This window comes from Dermacentor albipictus, chromosome 1, assembly GCF_038994185.2.
Source record: "Dermacentor albipictus isolate Rhodes 1998 colony chromosome 1, USDA_Dalb.pri_finalv2, whole genome shotgun sequence".
In the NCBI taxonomy this organism is placed as follows: Eukaryota; Metazoa; Arthropoda; class Arachnida; order Ixodida; family Ixodidae; genus Dermacentor; species Dermacentor albipictus.
The window spans coordinates 504,218,159-504,240,282 of record NC_091821.1 but is presented as its reverse complement, the minus strand read 5'-3'; the positions used below and the strand labels follow the sequence as shown (position 1 = coordinate 504,240,282).

At 48.4% G+C, this 22,124-nt stretch overlaps 1 protein-coding gene across 2 annotated transcripts in view; it reads left to right on the top strand.

The window, feature by feature from the left end:
* LOC135911067 (phosphatidylcholine translocator ABCB4-like) overlaps positions 1-22,124 on the top strand; it is a 350,943-nt gene that overhangs the window by 251,091 nt on the left and 77,728 nt on the right. For both annotated transcript variants that reach the window (XM_065443154.1, XM_070532589.1), the window contains exon 23: positions 17,697-17,837. In XM_065443154.1, coding sequence (XP_065299226.1) covers positions 17,697-17,837 — 141 coding nt within the window. The remainder of the gene's footprint in view (positions 1-17,696; positions 17,838-22,124) is intronic.

The window sequence follows — 22,124 nt, the reverse complement described above, 5'->3', positions numbered from 1 at the left end:
ACGCGGATGCCAAACACTGGCACTCAAACTGGCTGGGCAGTGTCGCGTCGCCCAGTTTCCATGACCGAGACGGTCGACGGGACATGTGGGAAGCGCATGGGTATTAGCGGTGGCGGTGACCTCAAGCACCCCCTACCTTTTATCTTCATGCCCGTCTCTCCGAACGCTCCCCTTCAGCTTAGACCGTCTACCCTTTTGTTCCGAGCAAGGGTGCAGATCTTGTGCCTCTTGTACTGCGCAGCCACTAATCCGATCTCTTTCCACGAGTGAATGTTTCCCGCGTCCCCTCTTCGCGGAACCCAGCTGCGTCCTTCGTTTCTTGTTATTGGCCGATACAGCCGCGTGTGAACTCGTCCTGCGTTTTTCTGTAGTCGCCTAAAGTGGGCCACACAACGACAGCAAGGCCAAATCCCTAACATCAAACCGACTCGGGGTAAATGCAAAAACACCCGTGTTCTTAGATTTAGATGCGCGTTAAAAAACAACACGGTATCAAAGTTAATCGAGAGTGCGCCACTACGGCGTGCCTGATAATTCGATTGTGTTTGGCACATACAAGCCCATAACTCTGCCAACACTTCTGCCCCGATGTGATGTGGCACATGAGGCAATGACAAGGCTCAGCCTTCTCATAGGCTCTAAACAACGGCGCACAGCAACGCCTCCAGGGAACACGTCTCCCTGTATGTTCTGTGTATTACGCAGACAAACAGCAGCGGTAAACTCTAGGTAACATTTGCTATCAACTCGCTGCTCTCGTTCTAGACCAAACGCCAAAGAAATGAGACATTCGCAGTAACCATCACCCCTAAATATTGTTGATCAAAGTAAACAGCAAAAGGAGCATCGCGCACATCGATTCGCGCAGTGCGTGGGGTCTGCATAATTTTCTATACGGTGAAGCTGCATGCTTAAGGATAGCGCTTATTAACGAAATGGTTACTTTCGAAGTGTGAAAAAGCGGCTGTCGTGCCCACGGTAAATTTGATTTAAACGGATTCAGTCAAATTGCCGTTGCGTGATTGCCAAATTCCGCGGAAATGTCGTCAAAATGGGCTCCAATTGATAGTGAATTCAAGAAGTTGACCAAAGGCAAGAATGCAGATGCTTGCAGACGGCCTTTGTAAAATAAAATTACTGGCCATGCTGCTAAAAAGCAGCATGGCCAGGGGACCGTGATGTGGTTGCTATGGTTGCAACGTCTATCAAAAGTCCCCCAAAATATTGTTACGTAGGAAGACGCAGACAAAAAGCTATATACAAGTACATTTACAAGAAAATATGCTGCACTTGGCCAAGAGGCAACAGCCCGCGCTAGCCTTTAATCGTCGTCGTCGTTTTAACACTGCTCGCCTCTTCGTGATCGCAAATACTGTTCCGTAGCACTACCCCGGGCGGCAAAAGCGCCGTCCCGGAGCGACTAAAGGCCGGACTCGGAGGCAGTGTAGTATGCCTTGAGCCTCCTGACGTGCACGACATCACTAGATGCCAGATGAGAGGACGAGTTTGAACCCACAGGAGCAATTTCGTACGCCACAGGAGTCACCTGGCACAGCACGCGATAGGGTCCTGTGTATCGCGAAGGGAGCTTCTCTGAAAGTCCGACGTGACGAGAGGGCCACCAGAGGAGCACGAGCGCACCAGGCGACAACTGTACGTCACGATGGCGGGCGTTGTACAGACGCTGCTGACTGGTTTTCGAGGCCGCCAGTTGAGCACGGGCAAGCTGGCGTGCATGGTCGGCGAGGGCGATGGCGTCGCGCGCATGCTCGCTTGTTCAGATCGCAGCAGCAGGAAATGCGGTGTCTAGGGGCAAGGTAGGTTCGCGACCATACAGTAGACAAAATGAAGAAAATCCGGCGGTGTCGTGCTGGGAAGAATTGTACGCAAATGTGACGTAAGGAAGGGCAATGTCCCAGTCATGGTGGTCCATGGAAACGCACTTGGTCAGCATATCGGTAAGAGTACTGTTTAACCACTCTGTCAGGCCATTGGTTTGAGGATGGTATGAGGTAGTCAGCTTGTATTGAAGGAGCAGGAACGCACAATGTCGGCGATAACTTTCGAGAGGAAGTTTCGACCATGGTCAGTAAGCAGCTGTCGCGGGGCGCCATGAAGCGAGATAATGTCACGCAAGAGAAAGTCCGCGACGTCAGTGGCGCAACTGGTAGGGAGACCCCGCGTGATAGCGTATCGGGTGGCGTAATCAGTTGCCACGGCTACCCATTCGTTCCCAGAGGATGAGGTGGGAAAGGAACCGAGGAGGTCTAATCCAACACGAAAGAACGGTTCCGCAGGGACGGTGATCGGCTGCAGATGACCGGCAGATAGCACCTGAGGTGTTTTCCGACGCTGGTAGGGATCACAGGCAGCAACATAGCGTCGGACGGAGCAAGCGAGACAGGGCTAATAGAAGCGGTGGCGGACGCGGTGGGTGTCCTATCGGGTCTCCGATGACCTACAGTGGGTGCGTCACACATCTCAAAGAGCACAGTCTGTCGTAGAAGTTTTGGCACGACAAGAAGAAAAGAGCTGTCAGGGAGGAAGTTCCTTCGATACAGAATGCCGCCCTGGAGGACATATCGGCAAATGGATGCGTCGGTAGGTGTAGACCGCAGACGCTCGATGAGTGCTCGTAGCGATAGTTCTCAGTACTGCTCATCGGCGACGTTAGCGAAGGCATACCGACAAAAAATTCCGTTGGCGGTACTACTGTTGGCATCGGCAGGCTCGTCGACCGGGTAGCGAGGCAGGCAGTCAGCGTCCTTGTATAGTCGGCCAGATTTGTAGATTACAGAATACGAATATTCCTGGAGGCGTAAGGCCCAGCGACCAAGTCTTCCTACAGGATCTTTCAGTGAGCGTAACCAGCAAAGCGCGTGATGGTCTGTGACAACGGAAAATGGTCGGCCATATAGGTATGGGCGGAATTTCGCAACCGCCCAAACTAGGGCCAGACACTCACGCTCAGTGATGGAATAGTTTCGCTCCGCGGGTGAGCGGAGCCTGCTGGCGTAAGCGATAACACGGTCTTGGCCGCACTGGCATTGTGCCAGTACTGCGCCAATTCCGTGACCGCTGGCATCAGTATGGACTTCGGTAGGGGCAAAAGGATCGAAATGAGCCAGAACGGGAGGCGTTGTGAAAAGGTCGATTAGATGCCAGAATGCAGAGGCCTTGGTATCGCTCCACTAGAAAGGGGCGTCTTTTTTCAAAAGCTCCGTTAGTGGTCGTGCTATTGCAGCGAAATTTTTCACGAAACGGCGGAAGTACGAACAAAGGCCGATGAAGCTGCACACATCCTCGACACACTTCGGAACAGGGAAGTGCGTAACAGCATGGCTCTTGCCTGGGTCCGGTTGCACTCCGTTCGCGTCAATGAGATGTCCAAGGACGGTAATCTCACGACGGCCGAATTGGCACTTCGATGCGGTGGGTTGCAGACCGGCTCGACGAAAAACGTCCAGGACTGCTGAGAGGCGCTCGAGGTGCGTAGCGAACGTTGGGGAGAATACTATAACGTATTCCAAGTAGCACAGGCAAGTGGACCATTTGAAACCGTAAAGAAGGGAGTTCATCATGCGTTAAAAAGTGGCAGGGGCGTTACATAGACCGAACGGCATCACTTCGAATTGATAAATACCGTCGGGTGTTACAAAAGCAGTCTTCTCGCGGTCGAGATTGTCCACGGCAATCTGCCAGTAGCCGGAGCGAATGTGAATAGAGGAGAAATAGCGAGCACCGTGGAGGCAGTCAAGGGCGTCATCAATCCGAGGTAGGGGATACACGTCCTTTTTGGTAACCCTGTTAAGGTGCCGATAATCCACGCAAAAGTGCCATGAGCCATCTTTCTTTTTGACCGGTACAACAGGTGACGCCCATGGACTACATGACGGTTGAATGATGTTCTTGGCAAGCATTATGCGAACTTCATCGTGAGTAACTTGACGCTCAGCCGGTGACACTCGATACGGGCGGCGATGAATAGGAGGGGCATCGCCAGTACTAATGCGATGTTTAACAGCTGTAGTTTGAGCCAAAGGACGATCGGTAAAGTGAAAAATATTGTGGTAAGAAAACAGAACGCGGTAGAGCTCACGAGCGTGCTCGCACGGCACGTCTGGCGCAATCATTTTCTGCAAGTCGGTGATGGCACAAGTTGCCGACTGCGATGGTAGAGGAGGATCGGCTGAATTGTCGTCTACCTCAATAGATGCTATTGAGTGATCCTCGAATGAGCAAAGCTGGGCCAGAGACATCCCGCGAGGCAGCACTTGTGTCGTCAAGCCAAAATTGACCACTGGCAGGCAGACGCAACTCGCCGTAATAGATAAAACTGTATGAGGTACTGTGATCTCGTGTGTAAGGAGGACGTCTTGCATAGAAGCCGTGATGTAGTGACCATCGGGGACTGGTGGGGATGACACTAAGTCAACGTAAATCAGTGCCGAAGGTGGCAAGCGAACGAACTCGACGGAAGTGAGGCGACTGGGGTGTGGCTCAGCGGGATCCAGAACAGGCAGGTCAAGGCGGAGAGCATTGGCGGAACAATCCATGGGAGCAGAATGTGCGGAGAGGAAGTCTAAGCCGAGGATGATGTCGTGGGGACAGTGGGTGATGACTGTGAATAGCACGATAGTGGAGCGATCGGCGAAAGAGAGGCGAGCGGCACACATATCAATTACGGGAGCTGTTCCGCCATCGGTGACACGGACAACAGTCGTCGCGGCGGGCGTGATTATTTCTTCAGCCGCTTACGAAGGTCAGCGCTCATTAGCGACAAATGCGCCCCAATGTGTATAAGAGCAGACACAGAAACACCGTCGACTTGCGCGTCAAGAAGGTTCAGATGAGTGGGCAACGTCAGTAGAGGATTTGGCGGCGTAGGGTCAGTGCAGCGTCACCTCGAGGCGCTGCATCGTCTACTTTTCCGGCTGGGAGCGGCGTCCGAAGGGAGTCGGCGAATAGGAGCGACGGGGCTGGGGAGAGCGAGGTTGTCGTTGGGGCGAAGGCGAACGGGAATAGGGGCGGTTCGGTGCAGGAGAATCAGTGGCGGCATTATCGGAGCGTGCGGCATAGGGACGAGAAGAGCCACCTGGGGGCGAGAGTAGGCAGTTTACGTAGGCCGAGTCGGGGAACTCCAGTGACTGCGACCGTGCCAAGAAATGTGCCCAATTCAATGGCAGTGAAAACAAATCGGCTTATCGTCAACAGTGCGCCATTCAGATGGGTTGCGGAAACGTGGTGGGTAAGAAGATGCGGGACGGGGCGGAATCAAAGAAGCCGGGCGGGTATCATGGCGGTGGGCCAAGCAGATGGCGTGAAGACCCATGTTTTCAAACTCCGGGAGCACAACTGCCTGGATCAAGGAAACCGTGGCTGCAGGTGCGTTGGTGAGGCTGGAGTCGAAGGCAGCCGGATAGGTGGCCTCGATCTCACGCCGGACGATCCTGGTAACATCGCCAGTGTTGTTGGGACGAGGAGCATCGGCACAGGAAGATGTCGCTGGGGTGTTGGGCAGACGGGCAAACTGCTGGTCAATACGTCGGCTTTTAGCGAGTTCCAGGCGGCGGCACTCTTTTATAACTGCATCCACCATCGCCACGTTGTTGAGAACGAGCAAGTTGAAGGCGTTATCGGCGATGCCTTTGAGGATGTGGGAAACCTTGTCTGCCTCAGTCATGTGTGCGTCAACTTTTTGGCACAGAGCCAAGATGTCCTGAATGTGCGTGACATAGGGCTCTGTTGACGTCTGCACACGGCCTGAAAGCGCCTCCTGCCCGGCAAGTTGGCGACCGTAGGGATTGCCGAACAAGTCTCGAAGCTTTTGCTTAAGTGAATTCCAACTGGTGAGCTTCTCTTCGTGCGTCCGAAACCAAACTCGAGGTGTGCCACCGAGGTAAAAGACTACGTTGGCGAGCATCATAGTAGGGTCCCACCGGTTATTGCGGCTGACCTGTTCGTACAGGCTCATCCAGTCATCGACGTCTTCCCCATTTCTGCCCAAGAATGCGCCAGGATGACGGGGAGTGGGGAGAGTGACTTAGGCCGTCGAAGTGGCAGCGGGTGTCGGAGCCGGTGGAGTCGAGTTGCCGTCGTCGGGAGCCATGAAGGAAGCCTCGACGTACCATCCACTGCGAAGCTCCATGATGAGGTACGAGGAACGTCCACCTCCACCAGATATGTTACATAAGAAGACGCAGACGAAAACCTATGTATAAGTACATTTACAAGAAAATACGCCGCACTTGGCCAAGAGGCAACAGCCCGCGCTAGCCTCTAATTGTCGTCGTCGTTTTCACACTGCTCGCCTCTTTGGGATCGCAAATATTGTTCCGTAGCAATATGAACAGAGGCCGACAATAATGCGGGCATCTTGGGAAAGGTGAAACCGATGGAAATCTCAGGACAGCACTATACCTAATATAAAGGTCATTAAAGATAAAAGATATCATAACACAGGTTGGCAAGGTGGCCAAATTTTGAGACAAATGAATTGGCTGTCGAAAGAGTTCAGCTGAAACCCGATGACACGAAATAAGGCAAGAATGTCGGCAAGTTTTGAAGAAAGGTCCAGTAGGTCCTATGGCCAACGCCAAGTCCTGGCAACTATCGGGTGACTACACTTATAAGAGAGGTGCTTCATCCTTAGTCTTACAGGGGGAGTTCTTACAGGGTGAGGCGCGGGTCTGAAATTTCTGACGCGGACTCCTGCACATTAATTACAATGCACTCTACGGTGTAATTCTTCGAAGGCTGATGCCAAGTTTCACGCAATGAGGATGCGAACAAATTGTTTCATGTGCCGACGTTCACCTTCGTACTGCCAACATTCCTTAATGATGTCCTTGACAGTCGCACAACTCTTAAATGCAAGTTAGTGGGAGGAGTGTTGCGCGATGCCTTTGAGTACGTGAGCAGCCTTTTTGGCGTTCAATACCTGCTAGCCTGCATTGCGGCTATAATATAAAGGCAGAACGGCAACATGGTAGACAGTATGGACAACAGACAAATCTGCATGTGTTACTGCACATAATCTTAAATAGTGCTCAACTTTCACGCACGTGAATAGCCGTGACAGGGCAATTCGTTGACAACTAAATGCAAGTACTGCATATGTCATGCCCAACGGTGTACCTGGCCTGGTGACCAGTAAACGTGACGTGATATTGTGAGCAGCTTCGGCCATGGCATGCTAATGGACGACGACAGAGAAACAGTTTGCACTACTATAGTTTCATTTTGCCCCAAGGTGCAAAACCAACTTGTTCATGCGTGCACCTTAATACCTAAGCACATCTTTTCTCGATTTACAGCTCCTGTGGTAGCCCATCAGTGCGGAAAGCGAAATTGCCAGGGAAATAATAGAGAGTACACTAACGAAACCGACTTGCGAAAATCAAAGCCATCTACGACGGCGTCTCGTAGACGCTGCTAGACGTTGAGAAAGCTTTTGCTCGTGCTTCCTATCTACATACATGGAAATAGATACATGGAAATCGAGAAATCGTTTTTGTCGCCAACCACAACACCAAAGTTCATGAGGTTTGTGCATATAAAAGAAATATTTTAAATATAGTTATTGTTGGTTACGAATTTTTGATTTAGGTCGTACATTTTTTGTAAAAAATTGGCAAAATATCTATTTTTAGAAAACGAAACTATCTGCAACTCTGCAATCAAGAAGGATATCACATTTCGTCAATTCCACCTAAAGGTTCATTTAAAGTAGACGAAATTGATATAATATAGATTACCATCAAAAATGACTAATTTGTGAGTAGAAAATTTGCGAAATCCTTGTAAACAATGTAACAAATGGAAGTAAGATATAAATCGACACATCAAGTTTGCCCGCTTTGATTGCTCTCATGGATGCAGTTTACAGAACTGCGATATTAATTCTAAATGCAGAGCTGCGAATTTGTAAGCTTCGTGCTTGTATGTTTGTCAAGCTTACCAATTTTTGAAAATTTCTTTAATGACATCAAGTATTAATCCGAAATTTCACTCCAAACATTCACTATAACTTAACATCGTCGTTCAAATGCAACAAATTTCATTAAAATCGGCCCAAGGGTTATCTTAGGAGAGCTTTTCTGCGTTTTACATGTATTTGAATAGGCGACATAGGAGTCCTGAACTGCCGCGAAGTGCTTCGGACGATTATCGCAGCCCGTTCACTCTGCAGCATTACAAAAAGGAAAGAAACAGCAAGAAAAAACCGTGGCTGCCTGTCTGGAAGTTTCTGAAAAGCCTGGAATCAATCACCACTGGGTTTGCCTCGTCGCGACTAAATGTTCTTAGGATGACAACCCAGCCAACGAGCGACCACTCTATAAAGAACACTGACAACGATGGCAGGACAAACTTTGGGGTGTACTTCAGTGCGCAGGGATAGCTTTTATTTCTTATTTTTGTTTCGCTGACGTCATCAGTACGTCACCGCGGGAAATTTCAAAGCTTAAGGTGAATACGCCATGTGGCGGTACTCCCACGAACTTTCTTTCTTTCTTTCTTTCTTTCTTTCTTTCTTTCTTTCTTTCTTTCTTTCTTTCTTTCTTTCTTTCTTTCTTTCTTTATTTGTTTCCATTGCTAAAATACAATGACGAGGACTAAGATAAAAGCTGCAATGAGGCAGCTTGAGGTGCCCTTAGCCCCCGTGTTACATGGTGGCAGTGAGTAGCGCAATCAACCGTACGCAAAGAACATTACATATAAATAATACTTACAATCATCAATCAAGAGACTTTTCTATGACGGAACAAACAAACAAGGAACAAAGAAATGGGATAAGGACAAATAAAAGCAATGCAGATAGTAGGCACCACCACATTACATACACTTGGCAATACATAAATAAAAGTTAAAATCGCGTACACTTGACGATGCATAATTAAAGGTGAAAAGAATCGATGGTCGATTATTATTGGAATTATTAAGTGAAAGAAAAGGACGAGCAATAATTATGTCACTACAAACATTAACAAGACACACATATGAATATAGGTGAGAAAGGAACTACGCTTGATTCATTATTTAGGAGAAGCTTGAAAACTAGCTTGAAACTAAACCATGATGTCCAGAAAAGTTCGATACGAGTGCAGGGTTACATTGGCCGCGCCTCTTTTGAAGTCACAGAAGCGAAGAGAAAAAATTAGTTTTGAAGAAAGACTCATGAACGTGGATCAAAATAAATCGGTAGCTAAAGTGAACAAGTATCTGCACCTAAAAAACGTGGGCACATAATGAAGAAAGAGGTCGAGAAAGTTGGCTACCAAGTGCAGGGTGATTCAAAGTGTGAATAGACATCCAGGAGTCATTGAAAGTATAGTGAGAGAAATATAGAAAGTGAATTGGGTGCAAAGGAGCATGAACATTTACAAGAACGTGAAGAAAAAATATACGACAGAAATCCGTACAATAACACAAACGGCAGTGCCTTGCCATTGGAGGCTCGAGCTGGTTGTCTAAAGGCAACAATAAACCGGAGCAAATACTCGCAACAAGATGAGGCATGTGTATGCTGCAGCAAAAATCCGGAGACCACTTAGCATATTCTAAATGAATGCGAAGGGATTCACCCAATTAGACCCGTAGGTAACGTACACCTTCCAGAAGCGCTTGGATATAAAGTGGACGGAAGCATCAACTGGTCAGCAGTCGAGGTAAGAAAGATACGTTTAGAGTATTGGTGGGAAAAAGCAGAGAAATAATTGATGCGACCGGATCTCTCACATGCATAGGTAGCGGTACAGGGTAGACAGAAAAGTTTTGAGCGAAAGCAAAAAAAAAGTCGCCATTTTGCCAGAAAGGTGGAGCATCGATTACGATAGCAAATAAGTGGGCAGCTATACGGAGGCTATTAGTTTTATCGGCCGTTTAATGTTGTAAGCTAAATTAACACGTACGCATGTTATCACGCGCGCGCAAGCAATAATTAGTACATCTCACTTGATTACCGCGCAAATTCGCTGTCAAAGCGCTAGGGTGAGTAAGCGCGGCAGCAGCAGCGAGCGAATTCACCTTCGTGCTACGCCTCGCGTCAACGCGAACTAACCCGCGAAAGCACAGTGCGCGGCGAACCCTGCCCCCGTCGCAGATGGGTTTCAAGATACAGCAGCACAGGCGGGCGGGCGCAGGCGCCCTGGCCGCCCAGAGAAGAACTCGCCGCACTCCCTACCCTTCAACCGGAGCGTTGCGCGCGGCGGAAGAGTGCGTTCTTCCTCGCGCGTTCTTCCTCGCCGCTTTCCCCGCTTGCGTGCGCGAGATTGAGCCGCGATCGCCAGCTCACCCTCGCACGCTTTCACTGGCACATACAGCCTACGGCGCGCGGCAACGATTTTAGAACGCTTGAACTTTATACGGAACATCACGGCGATGGCAGAAATGTGCCTGGAGTGTCCAAATTGCTGTGCAATAAAAAGTATGAAAGAAGTTGATACGACCGGATCTATTACGAACACAAGTAGCGGTGCAAGGCAGATAGAGAAGTGTTGAGCAAGAAAAAGGATTACGGTGATACATACAAAAAAGTGCTAGAGCTAGTAAAAAGCATGCACAGAATATCGTATGTACAGCCTCAAGCAAGCTAGGATGACTATTTGTCCCCAGCCCATTTCGAAAGGTAAGCCATTAAATCATCATCATCATCACGTGAGCGCGAGAGAGGAGTCCGGTTGCCGCACACGCATTTCTCGGCGTGCGGCGCATCATGCATTTCGCAGGCCACACGCGCAGGTTTGGCGGTGGCGGCGCTAGATGATGCCGTGTTCTTAGGGAAGGGCGGTGGCGAATTGGTTTTTGCGTCTTGAAAACTCCGTCGTGGCCACACTGTGGAGCGGTGTGGAAAGAGGCACATATTTGTGACCTTAAGCTGAAGGCAATCACCAGAAGCCACCTACGGCCTTCGGGAGTGTAATAGCGCAGGTGGAGCAGCTGGTCACGAATGGCGAAATGACCTGTTTGGGGTCGGAGGGTTCGCGATACAGGGATGGTCAATGATCCAGATAGTTAGTCGAAAAAAAGAGGCGATCCATGGGTCACGACGCTGTGCGGTGGCAAAGGAGTCCATGTCAAGAGATGACGCAGAGTGTGTGGAAGTTGTTCCGCAGGCCGAGTCCGGAGGCAAAGTGAACGAGACAGGGCGTCTGCGTCTGAGTGTGTGCGTCCGCTGCGGTATACGACGCGAATATCGCACTCCTGGATGCGTAGTGCCCAACGGGCTAGGCGGCCAGTAGGATCATTCAAGTTGGCGACCCAACAAAGCGCGTGGTGATCAGTGACCAAGTCGAATGGGCGCCCGTATTGGTATGGTCGGAACTTGCCAAGTGCATATACTAAAGCCAAGCACTCTTTTTCGGTCACGCTGTTATGGCCTCCGGCTTCGTCATCGTGTGACTCGGACTCGCACAGGCAACTACGTATTCGGAGTAGCCGGACTTTCGTTGGACGAGGATGGCGGCGAGACCAACCCCGCTGGCGTTTGTATGTACCTCAGTTGTAGCTGATAGGTCGAGATGACGAAGAACAGGTGGAGAGGTGAGAAGACGACGCAGCGTTGCAAACGCGGAGTCATATGCAGTGAACCAGGAGGAGAGCTCGGCGTCACCGCATAGAAGCTGAGTCAATGACGCCATGATGGACGCAAAATTTCGAACAAAGCGCCAGAAATATGAGCATAGGCCTACAAAGCTTCGAACTTCTTTGATGGTCTTAGGCTTCGGAAATTTAGCGACTGCTCGAAGTTTTTCAAAATCGGGTAGAACGCCTTGTTTCGACGCAACGTGGTATAAGATGGTGAGTTCCCGCGCCGCGAAGCGGCACTTTTTGATGTTGCTTTGGAGGCCAGTGTTCGTTAGACAGGTCAAAACATGTCTGAGGCAGGTGAGTTGGAAAATCAGGCGAGAAAACCACGACATCGTCGAGGCGGGGCGTGTTGTCCATGAGTGGTTGAAACGTAGCAGGAGCGTTACAAAGCCCGAAAGGCATCACGCTAAATTGATGTAAGCCGTCAGGCGTAATGAATCCGACTTTATGGCAATCGACTGCATCCACCTGGACCTGCCACTACCCTCAACGCAAGTCGAAGAACGAGAATAATTCTGCACCCTGAAGACTGTCGAGGGCGTCGTCGATGTGCGCCAATGGATAGACGTCTTCGCGCGTTACCTTATTTAACCGGCGGTAGTCGACGCAAAAACAAATAGACCCATCCTTCTTACGAAAGAGAACGACAGATGCCCAGGGGCTGTGCGAAGGTTGAATTACGTCATGGCGCAGCATATCTTCGACTTGGGCAGTAATGAGACAACGCTCTTCGGCAGAGCCACGGTATGGTAGTTGACGTAACGGCTGATGCGAACCGGTATCAATGTAGTGTTGCACGTCCGACGTGTGGACCAGTTGAGGTTGTGAAACATCGAGTGAACTTCTGAAGTGGTGCAGGAGATCAAGAAGGTCGGTGTGTTCGGCAGGTGTGAAGGTATCGGCGATGGCACTCAAGAACGTATCCCTGGACGTCTCCTCAAGCGCCGAAATGGCAGATGGTTGGCCGGAGTCCACATCAAAAGAGTCTCCGGGGACGTCAACCAAAGACAAAGAGTAGAGGTGTTCCACGAAGCCAAGGCATTCGCCAATAAATAATAATAATAATTATGGGGTTTTACGTGCCAAAACCACCGTCTGATTATGAGGCACGCCGTAGTGGAGGACTCCGGAAATTTCGACCACCTGGGGTTCTTTAACGTGCACCTAAATCTAAGTACACGGGTGTTTTCGCATTTCGCCCCCATCGAAATGCGGCCGCCGTGGCCGGGATTCGATCCCGCGACCTCGTGCAGGCATTCGCCAGCGAGCAAAGTCATGGGCGCACAGAGGGTATTGTAGAAGTATACATTGCTGCAGCTGCCTGTGATGTCAAGCGTTGCGAAGGGTAGTGGTAGAGCTTTACAGCTCATGACGCGTCGGACGGCGTGAAGAGGGCCGTTGCATGAGTGATGACATTGCAGGATACAGGTACAAGTGCGAAGGAGCCAGGCGGAATATTTGTGTCCTCGGGCACGGAAGGTTGAGAAGGGCGATCGCGATCTTCGTGCAATGGTGCATAACCCAGGAGACTGCACAGGAGATTGCGTAATCGACTGCACAGGTGTGCAGTCGATTACGGCTTTATGACGGGACAAGAAGTCCCATCCGAGGATGACGTCATGCGAGCAGGTGGGAAGAACAATAAATACACTCGACGACGTAAACAATGCCGTGAATAAGCACACGTACAGTACAGGCTGAGTGCGGAGTGACGTGCTGCGCGTTTGCCGTATGAAGCGACAGTCCAGAAAGCGGCGTGGTCACCTTGCGCAGTGAGTGGTACAGTTTGGCGGCTATCTGAGAAACGGCTGCGTCGGTATCCACAAGAGCGAATGCAGGGACACCTACAGAAATTCCGACCACGTTAGCTGGACAGGAGCAAGGACTTACAGTTCGAACGGGGCGCAGTTCTTGCCTCTTGAAGTGGGACGTTCAGTTTTCCTGGTCGGATGATGCGGTTCGCCGACGCATTGGGGAGAGCGAGCGTCAGCGAGGGGATGGCGAATTAGCTAAAGTGCTGGCTGCCGTACTGGAAAGGCCGAGAGGCGTCGCCGAATGCTTGAGGACAACGGCGGAAATATTGGGCAACGTGTCCGGGAGTGCAGCAAGAATAACAGATAGGACGATTGTCAGGCGTCCTCCAAGGATTAAACTCACGGTGCGGTCCAAGATGCAGCATGGGCTTCCGGTGGCACTGGTGGGACTGGGTCCCAACCAGTGCCACACGAGAAAGACGCCGGCGGAGGCCTGCGTACTGCCTGCGCGTACGTAAGAGGCACGGCCACAGGTAGGACTGGCAGCGGATAGGTGAGAGGCGTGGTGGCAGGCTCCACTGCCAGAGCAGGGCTGAGAGTCGCAGATGCAGGTGGCTAATGGTGTGCAGAAGGGGCAACTGGAGCGACTTCTTCGGAAATGAGGGTGTGGAGCATGTTTGGAAGACGGGAGGTCAAATGTGGCAGCCAGAGGTGGCAGCCGTACACCCACATTTATTCACGGTGAAAAGAAGTCGCGTGTGATTCCGAGTACTTTCGAGTACGCATAACGTACATCTCACAAGTAACTCAGGAAAAAATAAAGAAAGCCTTGGGAGCTATGCAAAGGGGGAAAGTAGCTGGGGAGAAGGCGATAGGAAGATTAGAAGAAAAGTAGGGAAACGACAAAAAAATGGAGACGTACAATAGCAGGATCAGGTTACAGCAGATTTGTTGAAGAATGGAGGGCAGATTGTTCTAGAAAAACTGGCCACCCTGTATACGCAATGTCTCACGACCTCAAGCGTACCGGAATCTTAGAAGAAGGCCAAAATAATCTTAATCCATAAGAAAGGGGACACCAGACTTGAAAAATTGTACACCGATCAGCTTACTCTCTGTTGCCTACAAAGTATTTACAATGGTAATCGCAAATGGAATCAGGAACACCTTAGACTTCTGTCGACCAATTGACCAGGCAGGATTTCGTAAAGGCTACTCCACAACAGAACATATTCACACTATCAATCAGGTGATACAGAAATGTACGATATATAACCCACCCTTATATATAGAATTCGTTGATTACGACAAAGCGTTTGATTTATTCGAAACCTTAGCAGTCATTCAGGCATTACGGAATTAGGGTGTAGACGAGCCGTAAGCAAAAATACTGAAAGATATCTGTAGCAGCTCCACAACCACCATAGTCCTCCATAAAGAAAGCAACAGGCAGGGAGATATGATCTCGTTAATTCTATTCACAGCATGTTTACAGGAGGTATTCATGAATACCTCATGAGAATCGGGGATAAGAGTTAATGGAGAATACCTTAGTAACTTGCGATTCACTGATGATATTGCCTTGCTTAGTAACTCAGGGGAACGATTGCAATGCTTGCTCACCGACCTGGACAGGCAATGTAGAAGGGTGGGTCTCAAAATTATTCTGCAGAAAACTAAAGTAATATTTAACAGTCTCGGAAGAAAAGAGAAGCTTACGATAGGTAGCGAGGCACTGGAAGTAGTAAGGGAATACATCTACTTAGGGCAGGTAGTGACCGCGGATCCGGATCATGAGACTGAAATAATCAGAAGAATAAAAATGGGCTGGGGTGTGTTTCGCAGGCATTCTCAGATCATGAACAGCAGGTTGCCATTATTCCTCAAGAGAAAGTGTATAACAGCTGTGTGTTGCCAGTACTCACATATGGGGCAGAAACCTGGAGGCTTACGAAAAGGGTTCTGCTGAAATTGAGGACGACGCAACGGGCTATGGAAAGAAGGATGATGGGTGTAGCGTTGAGGGGGGATAAGAAGAGAGCAGATTGGGTGAGAGAACAAACGCGAGTGAATGACATCTTCGTTGAAATCCAGAAAGAGAAATGGGCATGGGCAGGGCATGTAATGAGAGGGGAGATAACCGATGGTCATTAAGGGTTACGCACTGGATTCCAAGAGAAGGGAAATGTAGCCGGAGGCGGCAGTAAGTTAGGTGGCCGGATGAGATTAAGAAGTTTTCAGGGACAACATGGCCACAATTAGCACATGACCGGAGTAGTTGGAGAAGTATGGGAGCGGCCTTTGCCCTGCAGTGGACGTAGCCAGGCTGATGATGGTGATGATGGTGATGATGATGATGACGCATAACGTTTAAAGTTATTCATCGCATGGTCTTTGTAGTTTTTATCCTATAATCGTGAAAATGATGCGAATTCACGTTTTGTGTAGTGTCAAATTGACTTGGTACAAACTAAAGCTGCGGTGATTTATGCCACTAATTGAAGAACCGCCGGCGGCAGTGTTTTACCTGTTGAATAGAATATCATACAAACTTAATATACGGCCAGGTTTGGCACTATTTACACTTCAGTTTTCCGCGCAATTCGCCACCTATGTTTCTCCAGCAATGTGTAAATTTATGCAGCGTATTTGGCAAAGAACCACGGGTACTTCCCTATTTTGAAGCACAGGAAGGGCCAGTACTGCAAATTGTGAGCCTTACTTGTCTCTGTAGAGGACGCATGAAGCCGGTACGGTTACAGTGTTCCTCATAAGTGCTAGGTATAGGTCGTAGTTAAAGGAGCTGAAAACTGGCCAGAATGTGCTGTGAGACGTTGATGGAAAGGAAAGGACGCTGTTCGCAGTTTACGAAGGAATTATAATATTAAATTGGCAAAGAAAGTCTCAAAACCAGTAAATGGCAAGACCTGGCGGTGAAGTCTTGGTACTTCGGATGGATTCTATGAGATTACTGCACGTAAGTCGACCGTTATTACGTACAGCATAATTATTGCTTAAAATTGAGGTTGGTATGTTATTAGACACTCGCGCATTATTCTATGCTTTGCAAATCAAAGCGTAATGGCAACTTTCTGAACTCCGCACCATGTGTAACGGTGCTGTTTTGTTTTCGGTCATATTGGTTTCGTTTGGCTGGTTAAATACCAAAACAGTATCTACGAAAACACGTCGATACTATCGCATAAATAATTTAACAATTCGGAAAACATGAATCACAGGAACATCAACTTGATAAACAAAGTAATACGTTAATAAAGAGAGATGAACCCCATCATAGCAATTGTTACAAATGGAACCTAACGGGTTCCTCGGAAGGAAGCCTCGCAATTGAAGTTCTTTTTGTCTTCTTGAACTGCAAAGCTTTTCTTCCAAGGAAACCCAACGGGTTTCTTTTGTAGCAATCGCTATGATGGGGCGGATGCCTCATTTTCCCTTTAATAATTACTTCTCTCCACCTTGCGAGTTTCTGCAGAACTATTACGTCAAAATCATACTTTGTTACAGCTACGACCACACTTGTCTTCCTCCCACTGATGCGGTGCATATTCGAGATCGCGCTCACTTGTCACCGTTTTTAGCACGCTTCCCGTGAACGACTACATCCTCACTGCAAGCCGGAAATTCTGAAAAAAGTTTCCATGCCGTTTTCCGTGTTAGCAGTGCTTGATTAGGCATTCTAGCTTCCCATTGCACTAAAAAATGGGTACCATGAAAATTGGTTTTCACTCCCTTTAACAGCGCTTCCTCATTGATAAATGGGACTAATCTACAAACAGGGCTTGCGGCTAACGTGGCCTGGTGCGACAAATCGTATTTTTATTCCTGGCAACATTGAACAGGCGTTACAACTATTTCAGTGGTTGAAGTCACTAGTAAGTAAAAAAATTGCTGTACCTAAAGGTACTACCTAACTGTGGCCCTGGTAGTCTAACTTCTGTAAAAATTCACTGGTAATGCGCCACTCGCGAAGGCATTGGTTAAGACTAGTTGGTCTTTCATGCTGGGAACCTCAATAGAGCTAAAAAGATGGGGACAGCGGCAGGTGTTTCTATGTCTGTCCCTATTTTTCTTAAAGCTATTCAGTTATCCTGCTACTCGATCACTCTAGAGAGAAGCCACTCTACGTAAGGAAGGAAAAAGAACTCATCAACCTCACGAAAGAATGTGCCTTAGCTTTGTTCGTTTAATGTAGCACATTTCCACCAGCGCATTATCTCGGCCAACCGTACGAGTGTCGCTGAAAAGCCCAGGAGGCCCAACTCGGTTTTGCCAGCGTATCGATAATCCGCTCCCTGTCATGATGAACCGAAGCATGCTGTTCCGGTGGCGCAGGATCATGAAGCGCAAGGCGATCGTGCGCGGGTTCACGTTCGGCGTGGCGCAGTGCATCCCGTCCATGGCGTACGCGACGTCGCTGCTTTATGGTAGCCTCCTCGTTGGACAATGCGACCTCCAATTCGGGAGCCTCCTCAAGTAAGCCTTCGCTTTGTATCGCGTACGTCTGGGACCGCGATAGAAGCTGCGCGCAGAGGGTGTTTGAAACCGTGGAGTATAACATTCACAATTCCTATTTTAAAAAAAAAGAAAAAGGAGCCATGGAAGGTTCAGGCCTTAGAAATCCTTGGTGGACACAAAGATCAAATTGAAGCGTTGATTCTTCATTCTCTTTAGCATAGTTGTCATTATGTCAAACGAGCTTTTTGAGTCGTGGGTAGCGCTCCGCATTATTATCCACTATCTCGTGCTGCTCGTGAACTAAGAAACACGTTTTGATTGCCTTGCATGAACGTCAGTAGTCGCCACCTGAGGATTTCCACTCACTACTGGAAGCCACAAAGTATGTCTTGACTACAGACGTTCTTACCGAAAAGCGCGATCCTTCCAGTCACCGTTCCCAAAAGACCACTTAAAAGATAACTTCGATTTGTTGTTGTTGGGTCCAACAGCGATGCCGACTGAGACGTCTCTGCTAATGCTCCGTTAAGCAAAAGTAGAGAAAAAAAATTCTCAATGAAGAGAAAACGCGCGAGTTTACGTTAGCAAATGTGCACATGCTTCTCTCTCGCTGCTCATAATTTTTAGGCCTGATGACGTGTGTTCTTAACGATCTCGCTTCTACCACGTTCAAACATTCCATCGTACTGGCATCTTTGGTAGCGTGGTTCCTCAGCACAATATAATGAATAATGCGGTAAAGACGTGCGTTTACGTTCACTCGAAGCTAAAACTCCTGTTTCACCGTCGAAGCTCGAACTCTGTTTTCCCAGTCGACCTGCATCACAGAAAATGTCCCACACCGAAAGCAGGAACGAAATGGCGTAGTCTTGCGGGAAGGATGTGGTCCATTGTTTTACACTGGAACATATCCATGGTTTGTTGCTTGAATTTCAAAAGCAGACATGAATGGACAAGCAAGAGCACTTAAGGGCACCGTGCAAACAAATCAAGGATAGCAAGTCGAAGGGAAGAATAAGAGACCTCGACAACGATGTTAAGTTACAGGGATTCTTCAACGTAAAAATAACAGCGTCATTAAGACGCAGGAAAACCATTTGACGATGGTGGAAGACAACGAAAATATGAAAGGAATACAGAGAACATCTGTTTAAGAAATGAAATGGAGGAAGAGTTTTCAGTATATATCGTATATGGTCTACAACAAATAGCATTAGAGGACGAAGATAGATGAGTTTTACAGCAACTACCTGTAGGGAACGCAAATGGTCCAGACAAAGTCCCCATTAAAATTGTCTGGAAGACTGGACCAGAATGAACTAATTGAATCACTAAATTAGTTCCACAAATTTGTACGGCAGCATAATGAGAGCAGACATCTATTTTTATTGCGCTTTTTAAAAATGAGATGCAAGTTAATATCCAAACTATATAATCGCATACGTCACAAGCGGGGGTCACGACGCGTCGATAGGGAGCCCGGCGGGATGCGTGACACACGAATACGCGCCGCGTGGCAAATGCGGGGTCACGACCGCCGCGACCCCCGGGGGTCAGCGGTGAAGCCTATTCGCCATCATGCCACAACCGGCGTGCGCGAAAGACGGCAACAGTCACGATCTTTCAGAAGCGCTGCAGTCGCCGTCCTGCAGGGCCGAGGGTGCATACAGTACGTACACACACGCCGCGCAGCGGTGGCGGTGCAGCGGTGGCGTAGAGGTAGAACACCCGACTCGCGTGCAAGAGGTCCGTGGTTCGAATCCCGGTGCCGGCAATTTTCCAACGGATTAAAAAAAAATCCGTGTGTTGATAACATTGCACAAACAGGCCTGGAGTGTGGCCTGATCCCTGTGACCAGAACCGGTAACGCTCTCCCTCACCAGAGCAGGATTGGCCACCCTGGTGCAGTACTTTGCCACAACCTCCTATAAGAACACAACAATCAAACCCCGGCACTCAGTCTCCAGCAGCTGCGCAGCAACTGACCACGGCGACGGTCAGACCTGCGACGCAGCAGAGGGTGCCGAGAATCACTGGCTCTGGGCAGGCCGCCATTGGAATTTGAACCTGGCAACGTTTAATGCTAGAACGTCATCTAGTGAGGCGACTCTAGCAGTGCAATTGGAGAAATTAGAGGGCAGTAAATGGGATATAATAGGGCTCAGTGAAGTTAGGAGGCCAAAAGAAGCAAATACATTGCTAAAAAGCGGGCACGTCCTTTGCTACCGGGAAACTAGAAGGAAACTAGAACTAGAAGGGAAACTAGAAGAATTCCGGATCAAGCTACAGAACAGGTATTCGGCTTTAACTCAGGAAGAGGACCTTAGTGTTGAAGCAATGAACGACAATCTTGTGGGCATCATTAAGGAGTGTACAACGGAAGTCGGTGGTAACTCCGTTAGGCAGGATACCAGTAAACTATCGCAGGAGACGAAAGATCTGATCAAGAAACGCCAATGTATGAAAGCCTCTAACCCTACAGCTAGAATAGAACTGGCAGAACTTCGAAGTTAATCAACAAGCGTAAGACAGCTGACATAAGGAAGTATAATATGGATAGAATTGAACATGCTCTCAGGAACTGAGGAAGCCTAAAAACAGTGAAGAAGAAACTAGGAATTGGCAAAAATCAGATCTATGCGTTAAGAGACAAAGCCGGCAATATCATTACTAATATGGATGAGATAGTTCAAGTGGCTGAGGAGTTCTGTAGAGATTTATACAGTACCAGTGGCACCCACGACGATAATGGAAGAGAAAATAGTCTAGAGGAATTCCAAATCCCAAAGGTAACGCAGGAAGAAGTAAAGAAAGCCTTGGGAGATATGCAATGGGGGAAGGCAGCTGAGGAGGATCAGGTAACAGCAGATTTGTTGAAGGATGGTGGGCAGATTGTTCTAGAGAAACTGGCCACCCTGTATACACAATGCCTCATGACCTCGAGCGTACCGGAATCTTGGATGAACGCTAACATAATCCTAATTCATAAGAAAGGGGACGCCAAAGACTAGAAAAATTAGACTGATCAGCTTACTGTCCGTTGCCTACAAACTATTTAGTAAGGTAATCGCAAATAGAATCAGGAACACATTAGACTTTTGTCAAGCAAAGGACCAGGCAGGATTCCGTAAAGGCTACTCAACAATAGATCATATTCAAACTATCAATCAGGTGATAGAGAAATGTGCGGAATATAGCCAACCCTTATATATAGCTTTCATTGATTACGAGAAAGCGTTTGATTCTGTCGAAACCTCAGCAGTCATGGAGGTATTACGGAATCAGGGTGTAGACGAGCCGTATGTAAAAATACTGAAAGAGATCTATAGCGGCTCCACAGCCACCGTAGTCCTCCATAAAGAAAGCAACAAAATCCCAATAAAGAAAGGCGTCAGGCAGGGAGATACGATCTCTCCAGTGCTATTCACAGCGTGTTTACAGGAGGTATTCAGAGACCTAGATTGGTAAGAATTGGGGGTAAAAGTTAGTGGAGAATACCTTAGTAACTTGCGATTCGCTGGTGATATTGCCTTGCTTAGTAACTCAGGGGACCCATTGCAATGAATGCTCCCTGACCTGGAGAGGCAAAGCAGAAGAGTGGGTCTAAAAATCAATCTGCAGAAAACTAAAGTAATGTTTAACACTCTCGGAAGAGAACAGCAATTTACAATAGGCAGTGAGGTACTGGAAGTCGTAAGGGAATACACCTACTTAGGGCAAGTAGTGACGGCAGATCCGGATCATGAGAAGGAAATAATCGGAAGAATAAGAATGGGCTGGGGAGCATTTGGCAGGCATTCTCAGATCATGAACAGCAGGTTGCCATTATCCCTCAAGAGAAAAACACATAATGGCTGTGTCTTACCAGTACTCACCTACGAGGCAGAAACCTGGAGGCTTACGAAAAGGGTTCTACTCAAATTGAGGACGACGCAACGAGCTATGGAAAGAAGAATGATAGGTGTAACGTTAAGGGATAAGAAAAGAGCCGATTGGGTGCGGGAACAAACGCGAGTTAATGACATCTTAGTTGAAATCAAGAAAAAGAAATGGGCATGGGCAGGACATGTAATGAGGAGGGCGGATAACCGATGGTCATTAAGGGTTACGGACTGGATGATGATGATGATGATGATGATGATGATGATGATGATGATGATAATCGCTGCCCTAATATCTCACCTAAGTAAACTGCTCCCCGAAATAATGCGGAAAATTTAGATCCATACATGGAAAGAGATGGCGGTAGAGCAAGCAGGGTTAAGAAAAGGGCGCGGTACCAGGGGCCACACCGCCATCATGAAA